Source organism: Cuculus canorus, chromosome 1, assembly GCF_017976375.1.
Source record: "Cuculus canorus isolate bCucCan1 chromosome 1, bCucCan1.pri, whole genome shotgun sequence".
NCBI lineage: Eukaryota > Metazoa > Chordata > Aves > Cuculiformes > Cuculidae > Cuculus > Cuculus canorus.
The window spans coordinates 142,548,219-142,566,306 of record NC_071401.1 but is presented as its reverse complement, the minus strand read 5'-3'; the positions used below and the strand labels follow the sequence as shown (position 1 = coordinate 142,566,306).

At 36.9% G+C, this 18,088-nt stretch overlaps 2 protein-coding genes across 24 annotated transcripts in view; one reads left to right on the top strand and one right to left on the bottom strand.

The window, feature by feature from the left end:
- The window catches only part of DCP1B (decapping mRNA 1B), a 46,865-nt gene that overhangs the window by 26,742 nt on the left and 2,035 nt on the right, over positions 1-18,088 (bottom strand). For both annotated transcript variants that reach the window (XM_054055956.1, XM_054055889.1), the window contains exon 3: positions 14,762-14,889. In XM_054055956.1, the coding sequence (XP_053911931.1) occupies positions 14,762-14,889 (128 nt within the window). The remainder of the gene's footprint in view (positions 1-14,761; positions 14,890-18,088) is intronic.
- Positions 4,443-18,088, top strand: part of CACNA1C (calcium voltage-gated channel subunit alpha1 C) — a 481,236-nt gene continuing 467,590 nt past the window's right edge. For 14 of the 22 annotated variants that reach the window (XM_054055304.1, XM_054054769.1, XM_054054391.1 and 11 more), the window contains exon 1: positions 4,445-5,360. In XM_054055304.1, the coding sequence (XP_053911279.1) occupies positions 5,231-5,360 (130 nt within the window). In that variant the 5' untranslated portion in view covers positions 4,445-5,230. Of the gene's footprint in view, positions 5,361-18,088 lie in introns of all 22 variants that reach the window. The other 8 variants (XM_054054621.1, XM_054053927.1, XM_054054010.1 and 5 more) reach the window with 2 other exon arrangements.

The window sequence follows — 18,088 nt, the reverse complement described above, 5'->3', positions numbered from 1 at the left end:
ACTGAAGTCAAGAATAGGTTCCTCATCACCATCTGTTTAATTCTGCCTGGAACTATGCCTGAAAAATCAACACAAGAAACAATTTTTTGTTAACAGGAGGGACCCTGAAATATTCCTGCCATCTTCTACAAGCCATGAAAGTTGGGTGACCAATTTGCAGACCTAGCAAACAGAGCTAGCAAACAGTTCCGATTTCATGAGGCAAAAAAGAAAAAACTGAGATGGTGGATTGTTTATCACACCATGTCTGTGGCTCTACTGTGCTAGCCTGACTTCAGGCAAATTTTTCATCAAAATTTACCAGAAATTCTTTATAAAAAACACTAACTCTGTAGCAGACATAAACAAGACTGGCTCACTAGAACGTCCCTTTAGTTGCCTCAAAGCTAAAGTAACGTTAGTATTGTAGGAAACTTTAAAGCCCATTGATCCATTTATTTCCATGAAGCTCAGCAGACAGAGCAGCCCATCATCAGGTTCTTTAGCTTTTGGAAAAGAGCCCAAAGGCAAACTGAATTTGCAAGATATCCCCTAAAATTGCATTCTGTTGATGCTACAAGAAATTTTTAGTCACGACACAGGAATAGCATCTATGTTATGATCCATCTGGCTTACTGCATTTATTTCCAACCTCCCCCCCCACTGGTCTTCCAGTCACATCCCCTGACATTGCATCATCAGTTCCAAATAATTTTTAAATCATGATGATGCATGACATAGAAACTAAGGCAGGAAGCCTGTAGATGCCAGACTATCAATAATTTCTTAAGTAACAAGTTGTTCTTAATAAATGTTTTATTGTTCTTATTCATGAGTTGTTCTTAAGTAACAAGTGGTTCTCATTACTATTTCACAACAGACTTCTGAAATGTCCACATCAGACAGGAGCTCTGCTGCCTTTAGTAATGGAAACGATTAAACAGTCTCACTCGAGGAGTGTAAAAGCTAAGAGAAGAGGTATTAAGATTAAAAATTGTGAGTAAAAGTACCATTTCATTTTCCATACAGAAAACTGACAGACACTGACTTTAGAAAGGTAAGTGAAGAAGTCTGCAGCAAGGCTAAAAACTAAATGCAAAATCGTGAGTCAACAAAAGCATCCTTCCTGTGAAAAACATTCCATCAGAGAATAGTTCAGTGTAAAAGAAACATGACACCCCAACATCTGAAGCTATTATCCGTACTAGCTTACCAGTGCTCCATATTCTCTACTAAGTTTCTACAGCAAACCATAAAACATGTCTTCAATGCACTGAAATGAAGCCAAGCCCTGATCTGCAGGAATCATCTGAACACAATGGAAAAATGCCACTACACAAATCTAGGCTAAATATATATCCATAACTTCTGTTAGCAGGAAAGTTTACAGTAACATAACACTACCGCAAGTGGAAGAGTAGAAAAAAGTGCTTTTCTTGATTCTGTGCAGATCACATCATACCTAGTAGCTAAAAGCAATAACTCTCCTCCATCAAGGAGAAGGAGACAACACTTCCCTTCCAACTTGGAGGCAAAAAAAAATAATTTTGCTTTTATTTTAAAGAATAGGAAGGAGAGCTGCCTTCACCTTTGCTATTTCCAGTCTTTTTATTTCGATGCTGTCCTCCACTAGGGTAAGAAAAGCAGCAGCTTCTTTGTTGTGGAGTAAGTGGGCTTCTAAGTCCTGTGGAGATAAAGCCTGCAGTATTGTATGTGACATGCATGGTTGATAGAGAACTTATCAGGATATGAACATCACAGTTTTAATTTATAATTGAGTCAAATCTGAAAACAGATTCCCTATAATTTTTAGTACCTACCAAAGGTGAACACACATCTCTAATTGCAGATCTACAGTTAAGTTCAGGGTCAAGTTCTTTTCCAAACTCTTCTGATGCCCTTTTTTTCAGTAAAATGGAAAAAAAAGGAAAAAGAAAAAGGTAAACTATTCTAACATCATCTAGGTACTCAATAGCATGTTATTTTCCCTGAAACCTGAATATTTACTATAATCAGTCTGATGAGCTGTCACCCCAAATGGTTTAACTCCCACAAAATCATGAACAACTTCAAAAAGGGCTTCATGAGGAAAATAAGCAACCTTAACTGTAAATGATGTTTCTAACTTTGCCTGTTGTGATCTCATCTCTTATTTATTCGTTGCATACCTTCAGAACCTAAGTAATGGAAACACATTCGCAGATCTGGCCTAAGTTCTTAACCCGTGACAACAAAAGTCTAAGTTGCTTGTATATATCTACATGTTCTTGTAACAAGTAACACCTAAGAAATACCATAAGATTAACAGAATTATAAAAAACCAAATACTGTATTTTTTCCACTTCCACACTCTGTACATGCCATCACTTTGGAGGCAGAAAATTTCTTCATTTTACGTACACCATCTCTATTTCTGAAATGGTTAGAAAAAGAAGGAAAAAAATCAACACAGAAAAAAAAGGGAAAGATACAATCAACTACGCCTCCTGAAATGTTAAAAATTTAGTTCACACTTACAGCATAGCATATGTATTTTTTATTGGTTTGCCACAGCCTCGTAACATGTTACATTCAATACATCAAAAAGTTCTCTACTGCTCTGTAGCCCTTCCTTATCTTACAGTAAGCTTCTACATTGCCCTCAATAACATCTGCTTACCTGTAGAGTTGCTGTTACAAATTTTTAAGTCCATATGATTTTTTTAGTGATACAATGTGATTTCATGGGCACAGAAAGGACCTTCTCTGTTTTCACATAATGACAGGCAAACAGTAATAGGTTTACTCCAGTTGTGGGTAGGTTCCTGCTGTGCTTAAGCTAAAGTAGATAGTTGCACCTTGGACCCTCTATCGTTCACCTATGCCCACTGTATTTTTACATGCTTGAAAACTGAAGGATCATTACATTTACTCTCAAAGTATAAATAAAAATGTTTAAAATCTATTTCATTACCTACATTTTTCTTGTGAAAGTCATAATTTTTTAGTTTATTTTATGAAGATACAAATGTGGCCTCTTTGAGCTACATTATTGCTTCTCCCTTTTGATGCTATAATTCTTTTTTAATGTATCTGTATATCTTTAAAAAATTTATTTTAACTCTTGAAGATACTGTTCAGATTACTGCAAACATTAGCAGTTTGCTGAGTTTTCTACTTTTTCACACACAAGACATGCTGTGTATGTATGTATATTCCAGAGGGAGAAACAGAATGTACTCCTGAGATCAAGTTTGTCACCAAGAAAATCGAATTTAAACGGTAACCATTTCCTTGTTTTAAACATGTAATCCACCAGAAAAGCACACATTTATCAAATTCATTTTAGATTAGCAAGTAGACATTTCACAATAGCAGTGCTGGGAAGTACCCTGCAATTTTTAAGCCCTGAGTATGGAACAGAGATATGTTTCTATTCAAATAAAAATTTGGAATTTTGTATTAGGTTATTTTCATTACAGCAGTTGTATTATTTTCATACAGAAAGTAAAAGTGCCTATTTCATTTTGCTTCAGCAGTCAGCAATATTTTACTAGCTCATGCATAAACCTTTAGGGATAAAACATCAGTAATAATCTCCTTCTGCTTTTAACTCTCTCAGTGCAAATTTGAACTTCTACTATGTCTTATATTTGAAAGAAAGAAATGCAAAACATTCATGTGAGAGAAAAAATAAAAACCAAAGAGAGATGACAACAACAGAAGCAAAGCACTGCAGGAAGGCATACGATACCTTACATAAAAATCCAATGTTATTTCTCTCCTTTTTTAATTATTATGAAATTTTATGAACCTCTTCATTGAAAGATGCTACATATTCCTGTGTAGAGGATTTAACACACACTACACAAATAATATTAAAATTGTACAGAAAGGCAGCTTGTTTGACAAAAAAACTGGTGGAGCTGAAACTAAAGTCCATATCCTGTCTAAGACAATGACCAGCACCAGATGATTCACAGGAAGAATCTTCCTAGTGCCTTTATTGTTGACTTCTGACCTGAAGCATATGCCTTATATCACTTACATTTTTTTCCTCTGGCTCCAGGATCTCTGGTTAGTTTTGTTCATATAAATAATATCTCTGCTATGCAAAAGGATTACTGAAACAGTCTCCAAAACATCTAGGAGAATGCATGCCCACAATAACGAAGCTAGCAGGTTAGCCCCACGTTTTTTGTCTTAAAAGATTGCTTTTCATCAATACACTATGATACAAAGACTTAATATTTTATAAAATTTTATTAAAACAAGCTCTGCATTGCAAAACCAACAGCTGGGCTGCAGCCACAACCACTAAAGTGCAGCAGATAACAAATAATAAGCCCAATGCTGTTACTAGTTTGTTTGCCAGTTAAGACAAAAAAGCAACACTGCATTTGCAGCCTCAGTGGAATTCCACTGGAACAGCCGCACCGTGTTTCTGTATAGAACACATTCCTTGTCCTTTAAAGGGTATGCTATCTTATACTTGAGAAGGGTTTGTTTCTTTCTTCCTCCTGTAATTTAAAAGTATTGTTTACTGCCGATTTAAGGCTTGTTTTGGTGAAGAGAGCACTGATGAGGCACTCAAGAGCTTGTATTAAATCAATACTAGACAGAAGTGAGCAGTTTGTATATGCACTGTGGGATACACTTGTTCACATATTTATCTTCCATGTTTTGAAAGAAGGTTACAATTATTTTTATATATATACACACACTTATAAAAGAGCGTTAGTGAGCAAGCTCACATTCCAAGTGAAGTTTTCTGCCTATGTCAGGAGCGAAGTCCACCCCCTCCTAGACAAACCTATTTTTTTCAAACACAAGAGGATATTATCAGAGCAGTCCGTGCTGATATACAGAAACCAGAGATTGTCATGGCTTGGTGAGGTGATGTGCTGACGGGTGGATGGCGCCCATTATCTTCACTTCTCAATCCAAGTTTTCCTGAAAAACCACAGGGGGAGGAGAAGGCTCCAAATGAACATAAAGCACAGAGGACAAGCAAAGGATTAGGAGTGAAGAGCAAGGAAAGGAAGAATAATGCAAGAGATATTGCAGAGGTTTCAAAGAGCTGGAAAATAGTTTCTAGATTAAAAGACCAAGCTGTCAGTAGTTCAAAGCAACATTCAGATTTTAACTTAGGTACAAGGCAAGTATATAAATAACTCTAAAGTAAGAAACAATTGACAAAAGGAAATTGCCTTCAATATATATAAAAAATATACTCTGGTACAGCTGTTTCAATATTCGTTGGAATTTTAAAATGTTTCAAGCCCTTGTTCGGCAAGCGTATCATCCGCTACCCAGCCACCAGCCAGGGGAACCCGAAACGAAGTACAAAGGGAAGCTGGTGCATGAAACTCAGCTTAACTGCTTCTACATCAAACCTGGAGGTAAGACAACATTACCCAATTATGCGTATCTACCTGCTGGGATAAGTATTCCCTTTCTATTTAAATAGAATGGCTTGTATAATGTATGCAACTATGCTAATAACTCATAATTGTTGGGGACAAGGTACGGTGAAGTCCTGTATGCATGATCACACTGCCACAGGATTTAGGGAATTCTGGTAATTCTCAAAACTGTGGCATTAAGTAGGTGAATGGCTTCTCTTGGTAATATATTGTCTTTTGAACATCTAATGCACATTGCTTTTCCACTTCCACTTTGACATGAGAGCAAAAAAGTGGTACGTAAGTATGAGGAATGAGAAAGATGAAGAGACTAAGAAGTAAAAAGCAAAAGCTCAAAATATTAAATGCATATGTGTGCACATGAAGGAACTATCCTGAAAAGGGGCTTAAGTGAGAGATTTCTAAAAAGCAGCTAGCTCTGTAATATTTTCATTTGCAGAAGAAATACGTAGGCATTCATGTACATATTTATGCTGATTTGGAAACATCTACCATTTTATGCTATACAAGGAAGTACGTATGAAGTAGAGGGTGTACAGGTAGTCACATCAAAATAACCTCTTTAAAAAACCTCATCTGTTCCAACTTGAACTTTTGAGCTTTACTGCATAATATGCCTATCTTATCTTACAAAGATGTCCGGAATTCCCAGTGCTGGCAGTACACTCTCAGCAGTAAACGTCCAGACAAGCTAATGTTGCTTATATGCTGACATCCATAAATGGGAAAAGAAGACTGTGCCTAGAAGATACATGCAGTATTATATTCCTTCCATTCTATACAGAAACTCACCCACAACTGCAGGATGCCTTATACATGCTTTTAATTCTATTCCATACACTTTTCCTACCAATCTGTTTTCACAGGCAGGGATACACTTCCACTATACGCAAAATAATTACCAGCCATCGAAAAACTTCATAGCTTTGTTATCTTGCCTGCATAGCCTGTTTCTTCTCACATGACATACAGTTTCTCTGACTTTCAGATCGGACTCCCATCACTCCACATAAATTAAAACCATTGTCAGGGATACTGCACTTCTTTTCTTTATTTTTTTTTTAACCAACTTCATTACAAAAGAGAAACATATCATTAGATCAAAAAGATGGCTGCAGTCATCACAGTTACAGTTGCAAAACTTGCTATCATTGCAAAGCAACTTTACAAATGCAAAACATTCTAAATTGTTTGCTTTGCTCAGACTTCCACAATAATGGTACCAAATACTCAGGGTAGGAAGGGTGAGGAAGAATACCTCTTTAGGAAAATCTCTGAATTGAGCGAGGTGACAAGGGATATGGTTTTACTGATCAAAACTTCATCTTAAGGCCTTCACAACTAGTATGTACAATTTCCACTGAAAAAAAATATATTTTACTTAATTTAAAGGAAAATAGGAATAATGATGTGGCCTTAGAAAATATAACTTCAGAAATACTAGCACAACAATTTTGCTTTAAAAATAACAAACAGAAAGGACATATTACAGTTCCTCCTCTGGTTTTGGGGGGTTTTTTGGCTTTTTTTATTTTTTTTTATGTATTGTTTTAATTTGAATCCTAAAAGCCTAAATTGCAGAACTACATTTATTTTCCACAAAAAGCACAAAAAATCCCAGCACTCCAAAGTAGAATTACCCAATACAAGTAAATCTTAGACCCACATTAATAATTTAGTTTGGTTGTGGCCTCTGCAGGTCACTTAGTCCAGCCCTTCTGCACAAAACAGGGCTAGCATCAGTAAGATACAGAGTTAGGAAAAGAAGAAATTATGATCAACTAAAACTTACCACAGAAAAGTACATGCTATTGCACTTTTTAATTAAAATTTTTTTTACAGTAATTTGCATATATGCATACTTCTTTCCAACAAATTATCCTGTTCCTTTCACTACATTAAAAATGCAATCCTACTTCCATAGACTCAAGCAGAGTTTAGCTTAGAAAAACAGATTGCATACTCTAGAACAGGCATCAAGATCATGATTCCCAGTCTTAAAAATCGCCTGCCTTGAGCCAGCACTGCTGCACATCCGTCCACACCTGACTGCAAAAGTGTTCAGTTATGCCATCAAGTTACAATGCTATTTTTAAATCTTGACAGGCAGGCATTAATGATTTTTAGGCATCCTCAAAAATTAAACTGAGAGACAAAAAGCACAAAATCTAATATATAAATGTGTGTATATATATAAAAAATTATGGGTTTATGCATTAAAATGTAAATCGATATCGTTACCATCTCCAAGGAACGGTTTATTATTTTTCTTGTCATTCTGATGGAATTTTTACCATCTTCTAAGCACATTAAAATCATTACTACACTGAAGTATAGAACGCAAAGGGAAATGTAGTAATGCCTTTATAAACAGATAATTTCTGAGTGTAGGTACAAGCAAGTCACCTAACTGAGCACTAGACAACATTTCACATGAAAAAAAGATTATCATCACTATGCATCTGATAAATAGCAGGAGAAATAAACTTATTTGCTTCTCTCAAGAAAATTAGCACACGCCAAATGACAAAATCATTGTTGGACACAAACTATAAAATGAGTTTAGAAAAAAAAAGCGCATGCAACATGACAAAGCTCATTCTGTCTGAAAGTCGACCTCAATCTTCTGGGATTAGAATCAACTCTTACTACAATGTTAATGTATTTTCAATATGCGTATTTTCCTTTTAAATTAAAAAAACGGGAAATAATACCTATGTTTAACATCGTTAGCATTCCAACGCTTTCAGCAAAACTGAGGTTTCACTTTAAGGTCAATAACATCTAGGGAAGACAATTGTGACCTCTGCTGCTGTTTCTGTCTTGCTGGATGCATGATGAATTTTTATAAAGCTGATCAAAGGAGAGAAGGTGGAATGGGAAGAAGGAAGAGTGATTTGTTTATTACTCAGAGACAAAAATATCTCCAAGGACGGAACCTCAGGTAAACTACATGCATTCGTATTCTGAACAAATGGCAGTAGTCAGTCCAGGCAGGCTTTTTTTTTTTTTTTAAAAAAAAAAAGCTTTAGCCAAATCTGTTTAGCAAACAACAGGCTGAGAAGAACATACCTCTAATGAGGGCAAGGCCTTTCAGCCAAAATTACTTTGAATTTCTATAGTTTGAGCCTTCATTTTTCAAACACTTTTGTTCCAAATTGACAAAGATTTCTCGGAGTTTTAAACTACAGAAACATTTTCTTCAACAAAACATGCAGATTCTAGCAGGCCAGAATAATAATCCTGCAATCAAACTTAACCTCAAAAAAACCCTGTTTTTAAGTCATTTGGCTGTGACAAAAACATTGCGTTCTGCTTAACGATGCAGCAAGAGGAAGCCATGTAATTAATATTTCTGTATCAAGACCTGAGAGATCTGAACCACTAAATTTAGAGAAAAATAATACCAATTGAATGAAGTTAAAAACGTTTAATGGTATTTGTTTCAAAATTCAAAAAGACCAATAAGCATTTGGGGAATAACCAACTGAACACACACTTCAATTTACTGTTTTCATCCTGTTGGGGTTTTTTGTTATTGGGTAGATACTGTATGTTGGCAGGTAGTAGGCTGATAAATAACGCTCTCAATTTTAAACTGAGATTTTTACTGAAATAAAAAACCAACTAGAAACTCTATTACATCATAAAAAACCAAAGCCTGGAATATCTATTTTGCCTATCTCAATGGAAACAATTGAGCAAGTAGTTGTTTGTTGGTCAATACACAAAAGGTTGAATCTAAATATACACACAAGTAAATTTAACCACTAAACAGTGGTTTCATTATCAAATAAAAACAAATTTCAGGAGAAATAAGAGATTTAAAATACTGAATTATAACATATATCATGCAGTACAGATTAAGAAGATATTTCAGGGTAAAAAAGACACTACCGTATCCAAAAGAAGACTGATTTTCATTACATATTCATTTTCCATATCACTCAAATTCTATTACTTTTGTCTCCTGGCTTCCCTTAGAAGTGAACTTCTAATAGTCTTCAAACTAAGATGTTGTTTACAAAAGAAATGCTACTTGCAGGGTCGATTCAGTGGGACACTTGTAATCCATTTAGTATTTTTTACCAGAATATAGTTACTTAGAAGGGTGAACTGAAATAAGCCATAGCCTCCAAGAAGATGAGTTGTTCTACTTGGAAGGGCTCTAGGATGCTGTAACATAGAATGTAAGAATAAAAAACAATAGTTTGAGAAAAATATCTACTAATATCTTTTCCTAAACATTTTACAACCACTTGCCCCCCAGTATATACTTGGAAAAATTTTCATACATAAAAAATTACAACCTAGAGGGACACCCCACCCAAATAAAACCAAAAATTTTGGCTACTTCTTTGGACAGCTGGCAAACTTTCCTCTCCCTCCCACTGCAGCTCACTTACTCACACGTCTCTGATGTGTGGGTATCTGGGAAAATAATACTAAATTTTCAAGGTTCTGATAGATGTAGATGGCCAACTTAAACAGGTATGAGGTTACGTACTTATCACAGGCGTCTAGATGGTTTTACCAAAACCAGGCATGTCTGCTCTGCTTTTGTACCACTTCCTGAACCTCAGCAAAAGCTGAGAAGTAGACTATGCCACATCTGACTAGGAATCTTCATTTAGTTGCAAGCCTAAGAGACTACATGATCAAAGAAAGGCTTTGCTACAATTGTGGCACATAAATGTAAAGTAACTTCTATGCCTAAACAGGTATAGAATCTAGTGAAACATGGCATATTTGTTCATTTGTAATGGAGTTTCTTTCTCCACTTGCTACAGCACCTAATTAACCTGTATCAGATCAACCATCACAATTGGGATACTATTAAAAGGTATTTTCTTGTATTTTTCCCTGGCAGCTGAAGCACCCAAGGTGAAGCTAGCTCTAAGATATGCAACTTTATAGCCACCAAATTCTCCGTCTCCTGTAAACGTGAAAAACAATGTTCGGTGATGATAAATCAGTCAAGAAATAATTCACTGACACAACATACACTTATCACTGTATAATATACATTTGGGAATAGTTGCAAGTAAATTATTATATAGCTGGTCAGTGCTAAAAGAAGAAAATGAAGTCATTTACGCAATAATTTAGAGTTAGACATTCCTTCGGAACTGTCTCATATTAAACAGCATTAAGCCTTAGGCAACAGGCTCTAAACATTGGTTTTCACAATAAATATCAACAAAGATTAAGGGAAAAAGTAGTAATATATAGTTAAAATTACTCAAATATAGAACTCAGGAATTTTTTTAAAACCCTTAAAATGTTTAGATTATCTAAACCAAACCAGAACTACTGTGTTCCTCAAAGCATCTAAAATTGCACTCAACTACGTAAGTGTAAAGGTCACATTGAAAATACCTATTTGATCCATAAAACTTCTGTTTCTTGGTGGACAGCAATTTCTGCTGGCAGTAAAACCGTAATTTGAGATTCCCTCCTGGCTTTGAAATGAATAAACCTAGCTCTAGCCTAACAGATTTCCCAAACTAAACTTCTCTGTGAAATAGTGGATCAGTGCAAACATTAACTGGCATGGATCCCAAATCCAGCCTGGAAAGTCCTGGGATTAGACTGTAGGTGTCTGGAACACAGTGTTTAAACAGTATTTCAATTCTAGATGAATTCTTCTATCATGTGGAATGATAGAAGAAATAAAAAAAAAAATAGAGTAAAAAAAGTAAGATCAAAAAATATTCCTTTTCTTATTTTAAGTATCCATAAAACTTACATTTCTTGTGTATAATTCTAGAAAGCTTTTTCTATTGTAATCATATATTGGAGGCAAAGCAGTCTTTACAAAATGATAGCTATACCACGACAAAACGTTGACAGAGTTGTTCAGTACACAAGTACCACCTTTTGCTGCCAACAGCATTTATTATAGAGCGCGTGATACAACCAGCCACAGATATTCAACTGTACTGAAACGAAGTCAGTTTCAACAAACATTCAGAATGCTGAAAGCAACAAAACACTGGGCAGGACTTCCCTATTCCTCCCAAATCTTGCTTTTATATTTTTCTGAAATTTACATTGTAACAAACCCCCAAAATAAGTCCTGTTATATAGGAAAGCAACCATATCAATCAGAAAAAAACAGAGGAAACCCTGCAAATGTTATTATATCTAATAAGGAGATATGTATGAAACGTACGGTAAGAAGTAACCAACTCAAATGAAAGGTTAGAAGAAGAGAACGTCTTTCTAGATCCAGTTAAATATTACTGCTAAGCTTCCTACTGTTTTGCCAAATAAACAGCTATTACTGAGTATTCCTTGTTAGTATCAGGAAGCAAGAGATAAAAATAAGACTAGGGCCTAAAACTCCAATTTTTGATGAAAACTGCATTTAGTAAGGAAGAAGCCTGAAACCTTAGCTTTGCAAAAATTATAAGGACAAGTTGCACAATAAAGCAAAACACAAGGAAAACATTCAAAAAGAAAATTCAAGGTGGATATTCAGAATGGTGTTTGGATGAGACCCCAGTGAAAACAGATACTTAATATGGAAGAGGTTCCTTTATTTTATGTAGCAAAGGCTTTGAAATACACGGTAAGGAAGGGCTAGAAGTATCTGCATCTCAGTGGAGAAATCACCATGTGAATAATCTGTAGGGATCTAAAGAAAACCTGGAAAAGTCAAACAGGTTGATAAATAACTTTTCTTCTCTGGGTCTGTAGCGCCAGTTTGCTCTGGAAACAGATTTTTTTCAATGAAAATCAGAGAAAACAAAAGTTTTTCCTTTGAAGGTCCAAGACCTTCAGTTTTCTTGAAGAACTAATGATTAAGCCTTTGTAATAGTATTTTAGGAAGATAAATAACTAGTGGGAACATATTCCTGTATCTGGAATACATCTGATATTAACTGAAATCCTAAACTGGTGTAATTTTTTAGTAAAGCAAATGTGAATCTTCTCTCAGTGAACAGAACTCTCAAATACAAAACATATAGGTTTACCTAGGCTTAGATTGAACAGCTAACTGTGGTAAAAATTAGACCCATAGACATCAGCTGAAAACTACTTTATAAAACCTAGTAGTACACTGGTTGTGAACCTTGTTATTTGTTTTTTCATGGTTGCACTGTATCATGGGATACAGCTAGGAGGTCAAGAAGCTGTCAGATGTTGTGGCTGAGAGACCCAAAATGGAAAGAAACATGTTATTTTCATGTTACCACTGGGAAATCATCAGTGGAGGTACTGTGGGTTCACCCTAGCCAGCAGCTCAGCCCCACATGGCTGTTCACTCCCTTCTCTCAGCGGGATGGGGAGAGAATTGGAAGGGCAAAAGTAAGAAAATTCATAGGCTGAGGATAAAGACAGTTTAATAGTTAAAGCAAAGCTATGGATGCAAGCAAAGCAAAATAAGGAATTCATTCACTACTTTCCATCAGCTGGCAGATATTTAGCCATTTCCAGAAAAGCAGGGCTTTATCATGTCTAACAGCTACTCGGGGAGACAAAAGCCGTAACTCCAAATATCTCCTCTTCCTCCTTCTTCCCCCAGCTTTACACACTGAGCACAACGTCACATGGTCTGAGGTATCAGTTCAGGTGAGCGGTCCTGGCTGTGTCCTCTCTGAAATTCCTGTGCATCTCCAGCCTACTCACTGGCAAGGGAGCATGAGAAACAGAGAAGGCATTGATGCTGTGCAAACACAGTCAGCAGTAACTGCCCTAAAGGAACCATTGCCTAAACAGAAGAACCCAGAAAAGAAGCCTTCTCACTTTGCTGTTGCACAATTAGCCAAAAAGCCCTGGACAAGTTACTTGAACACAGGCCCACTGCTCAGAAGGACACATTAGTGCTCAGCTTTGAAACCCTGTAAATCTGAAATTCTGACATCTCTCAGTGAATAAACAGCTTACACCCCTTAACCCCCCCAAACAAAAGCTAGTAAAAACCCCAAACTAATCACAGTTTACATGTAGTACTCAGACTAAAGACTGTACTACTACTGCACATCAGCATAGTTATGACAATTTCTAATTACTCTTTATACCAATTGTCTCAACAAAAACGAAAAATTAATAGATCAGATTTCAAAAGTTAGATATTAGTATATACATACATAAATTTTGAATGGAATTTCAAAATGAGGTAAGAAAAGATTATATATACATAGAAAAGACTCTTCAAAATCAGATAAGATAAATAGGTCCCACGGTACTTAAAGTCCTGATGTCTAGTCTAGGTTAGCCTGGAGACATCTGCATTTCTTTTCAGTTTCTTTGGGAATTTCAATACTTTGTCAGCCCATCAAATACTCTCAAAACCAGAAGTTTCATTTAGGTTATTTAAAATATTATTTCTCAATTGTTTCTACCACACAGTGTGTGTGAACAACAGTATTCCCTCTTGATACACTTTCCAACTCCCAATTAAGTTTATGAAGTAAAAAGGTCTAGCAGATTATTGAACTAGGCTGCTTTTATCCTGTGAATTTCCTCTGCTTTTACTTCATCCAGAGAGATCACTTCCGCATCACAGTTTACATAAAAGATTCTTGCAATCTGTTTTTATGCATCAAGCACAAAGTCATACTACAGCTCTGCTTTTATTATATTTATATTTTATTTATTATTTTATTATATTTATTATTTTATTATATTTATATTATATTAGTATTTATAACTGCTCATTCTCATATAATTGCACATTGTAACAGTCTGTATATATATCTACATGTGAAAGTACAGCTTTCTCATGTCTTCCACTTATTTCTGAGTTTGCCTGACATTCACTAATTCTTATATTAACAACAATCATGAAAGATAAACACAGAGCCCAAAGTAATAACTTTGTCTTTCATCAGGGTTTAAATTATGCACAACACGATGTTGTCAAGAGTTTCCCTGATAGTGTAGAAGTAAACTGACTTCCAACTCACTGTAAGGACAGTATTCTGGAGCTGGAACAGAAGACATGGTTTGAATTTTTATGCAGAAAACCAAGTCTACAAATATTACTTTAACCCCCAGTATATCTGCATTATGGTGAGGGTTCCCAACACTGACTGGGATATATTCAGAACACACACAATATATCTGTGAGTCTCTACATCCATCACATGCACAACCATATGAAAGTCTACTATTTGTCAGTTAAATGAAGAGATTACTGTTAAGCAGGTTCTAATAGTTTTTTTAGAGAGGTGGCATTTTAGGAAGCACTGAGTGACTCTTGTCTTTCAGCATGTCAAAAAGCAAAATGTGTCCCATCAATTTTAACTGTTAACCAGCTAGTTTTAGCCCTTGAAAGCTGCAGTCTAATCATTTGGACTTCCTTAACCAAGAACAGACTCTGAGGCAACGACTTCTTCAGCATTTAACCCAACATATCACATACTTACATCTGGCATTTCTGTACAGTAGAAAAGGGTCCTGCAGCTGGAAATCAAGGTCTTTAGTAATAGGTTCTGTTCGATTTTCCATGCTTAGTCTGTTCATAATTGTGAAGCCATGCCTTGGAGAAGCTGATCTGAAAATGATCAGTTAGAAATCACATCAAGTCAAGGAAATAAAAATAGTACCACTAGAATTTCTTTGTTGCACAGTTCTCCAAAATAATTTTATTTCTAGGGGATACTACAAAAAAAAAATTTTGTGGTCAAGGAAATAGCAATTGACTCTTGCAGCATTTCGTGCAATCTTTTTAATTATGTCAAAATCCTACATTATGTATGAGAAATAGTAGAAGCATCATTGATCTCTCAATAGTAGCTACAAAGTGTATGCCAGATCTGTGATACTACCATTGGAGGTCAAAGGACTTAGTCACAGCATAATCAGATCTGCATGTCCAGTTTTGACTTTAAGTTATAAAGCTTACAATTTGTGAACAGGGAAGATGTTACAAAACACCACTTTGTCACAGACCATCGGCATCCCATTATCCAATCATCACCATCTACGCTATAGTTTCTTGCTGGAGTAGAAAACAGCAATTGAAGCAATTAAGTCACGGGCCAGAGCAAATATATTCTTTAACACTCAGGTTAACAAATGCAGCTATTAATAGCAAACCCATCGATTTTCCATGCCATCTAAAGTGTAAGAACAAAAGTGAGAGTGCTGAGACACTAGAACATGTTTCCCAGAGAAGCTGTTGATGCCCCATCATTGGAAGTATTCAAGGTCAGGCTGAACAGGCCTTTGAGTAACCAAATGTAGTGAAAGATGTCCCTGCCAAGGGTTAGACTAGATGATCTTTAGAAGTCTCTTCCAACCCAAACCATTCTGTGATTTTATAACTCTAAATCATTATGCTTGTTCATGGGGGTTTTACCAATCAAGTCAGTTAGATACTTTTTATTAATGTGAGCTGTTAAACCTATCATGATCCTGACAGGAGATATTACTTTCAAACTAAGTATGACAATAAAGGAAAAGATGGTGGCTAAACATTTGTGAAAAGTGCCATCTTTAGTATTGCTGGTGGGTGGACTTCTCTATGAAATCCAAAGCATAGGAACCTGCATTACAGGACTGGAGTCGACAGAAAATTAAATGAAAGAGGAGCTCTTAACAAGAATCCTTGTTTCCAACAGTCACTACTTCACTTTTAAAAAGCCAAGCAAAGAAAGAGAAAACAGTCCATTTCTACTAGTGTTGACTCAGTCAGAAGTCTGATTTGTCGGCCATTCCTCAGAATTTGCAAAGGTGAGAAGGTGATAAATAAGTCTGCTCAAGTAAAATGATCACTTTATATTGTGGCAACAGTAATGAAAAGCAACAAAGGCAACACCAGCAGTCTTCAATGTACCAGTCTGTTGGCAACTTTTTATCCACAAGACTTTATGACTTTGTTCAAAGCCACAGGAAATTGAAGTTAAAACCGAAGGGGGGGCAATGTATGTTACTGGCAACTCAGAACCTATTCCACACTGTTGCCTATAGGCAGGTAGGGTAGAAATCTCAGCCGTCAATGGAAATTACCTCAGCCAACGAAAAAAATAGTGAAAGATCACAGATGCTAGAAGTGCCAGGTTACGCGTCATCAGTTTTAGAGTCTTAAAACCACCATACCAGAGAACTACTAGTTCTGCTTTGCAGTACAGAACTAGCCACTTCCACCTACTGCTAGCACTACTAAAGGTCAGTTCTTTCCTCTCGTGGTAGTAATTATAACAGCATCTTATCTCTACTTGCCTGAAAGTAGTTTAGAAAAATTACTGATGACAATTTCCACTGCTGGTACAAAAGCGCCCAAAAGATTAAAAGCAGCATTCCCACTTCACACAAAGCTCACAGTCTCCTGGGCCTCCCTGTCACTTCACACATATATCTCTCACCTTCTCAAAACACCTTCTTGTCTTCTCAGTTCTCCTACCAGCTCCTCAGAAACATAAATGTTGAAGGAGAAAGTTTTTGCTTTGGTGTCCCATCCCAGCAGCTACTGCAAGATCCGCTTACTGCATTATTTTCTGATCTTAATAATAGTCACAGGGAAATGCTGGAGCACTAACTTGGAAACCTAAATGTAGGGCAGGCTTCGCAACAGATCTTAAGTACATGCTAGAATAAGCAATGTAATCACTGCTTTGAAAAGCCACAACCAGAGCTGCTGCTAAAGGAAAGCATTAAACGCATCCAAATGTTGGATGAAATATGCATGAAAAAAGAATAATCACACACAAGTAGTACGAAAGTTCCCTAATTAGGGAACACAATACTTCCTAAGTTCTACCATTCCCTTACTTTAAGGAATAAAATTATTTATTCCATGGAAGGGGGTGTCAGATACCTTTTAAACAGTAAATCATAGAACCATAAAATAGTTTGGGTTGGAAGAGACCTTAAAGATCATCCAGTTCCAAATCCCCTGCCATGGGCAGGGACATCCCACTAAAGCAGGCTGCCCAAGGCCCTATCCAGCCTGGCCTTGAACAGGTCTAGGGATGGGGCATCCACAGGTTCTCTGGGTAACCTGTTCCAGCGCCTCACCACTCTCATGGTGAAGAAATTCTTCCTTATGTCTAGTCTAAATCTGCCCCTCTCCAGTTCATACCCATTGCCCCTAGTCCTATCACCACAAGCCTTTGTGAACAGTCCCTCCCCAGCTTTCTTGTAGGCCCCTTTCAGGTACTGGGAGGCTGCTATAGGATCTCCTTGGAGCGTTCTCTTCTCTAGGCTGAACAAGCCCAACTCTCTCAGCCTGTCCTCGTATGGGAGGTGCTCCAGCCCTCTGATTATCTTTGTAGCCCTCCTCTGGACCCATTCCAGCAGTTCCATATTCTTCTTATATTGAGGATTCCAGAACTGGACACTATACTCCAGGTGGGGTCTCACAAGAGAGAAATAAAGAGGCAGAATCACCTCCCTCAACCTGCTGACCACATTTCTTTTGATGCAGTCCAGGATATGGTTGGCTTTCTGGGCCTTGAGTGCACATTGCTGGCTCATGTCAAGCTCCTCATCAATCAGCACCCTTAAGTCCTTCTCTGCAGGGCAGCTCTCAGTCACATCATCCGCCATCGTGTACTGAAATCAGGCATTGCCCCAACCCAGGTGTACGACCTCGCACTTGGCCTCATTGAACCTCATGAGTTTCCCACGGGCCCACTTCTCCAGCCTGTCCAGGTCCCTCTGGATGACATCCCATCCTTCCGGTGCAGCAACTACACCACTTAGCTTGGTATCATCTGCAAACTTGCTGAGGGTGCGCTCAATCTCACTGT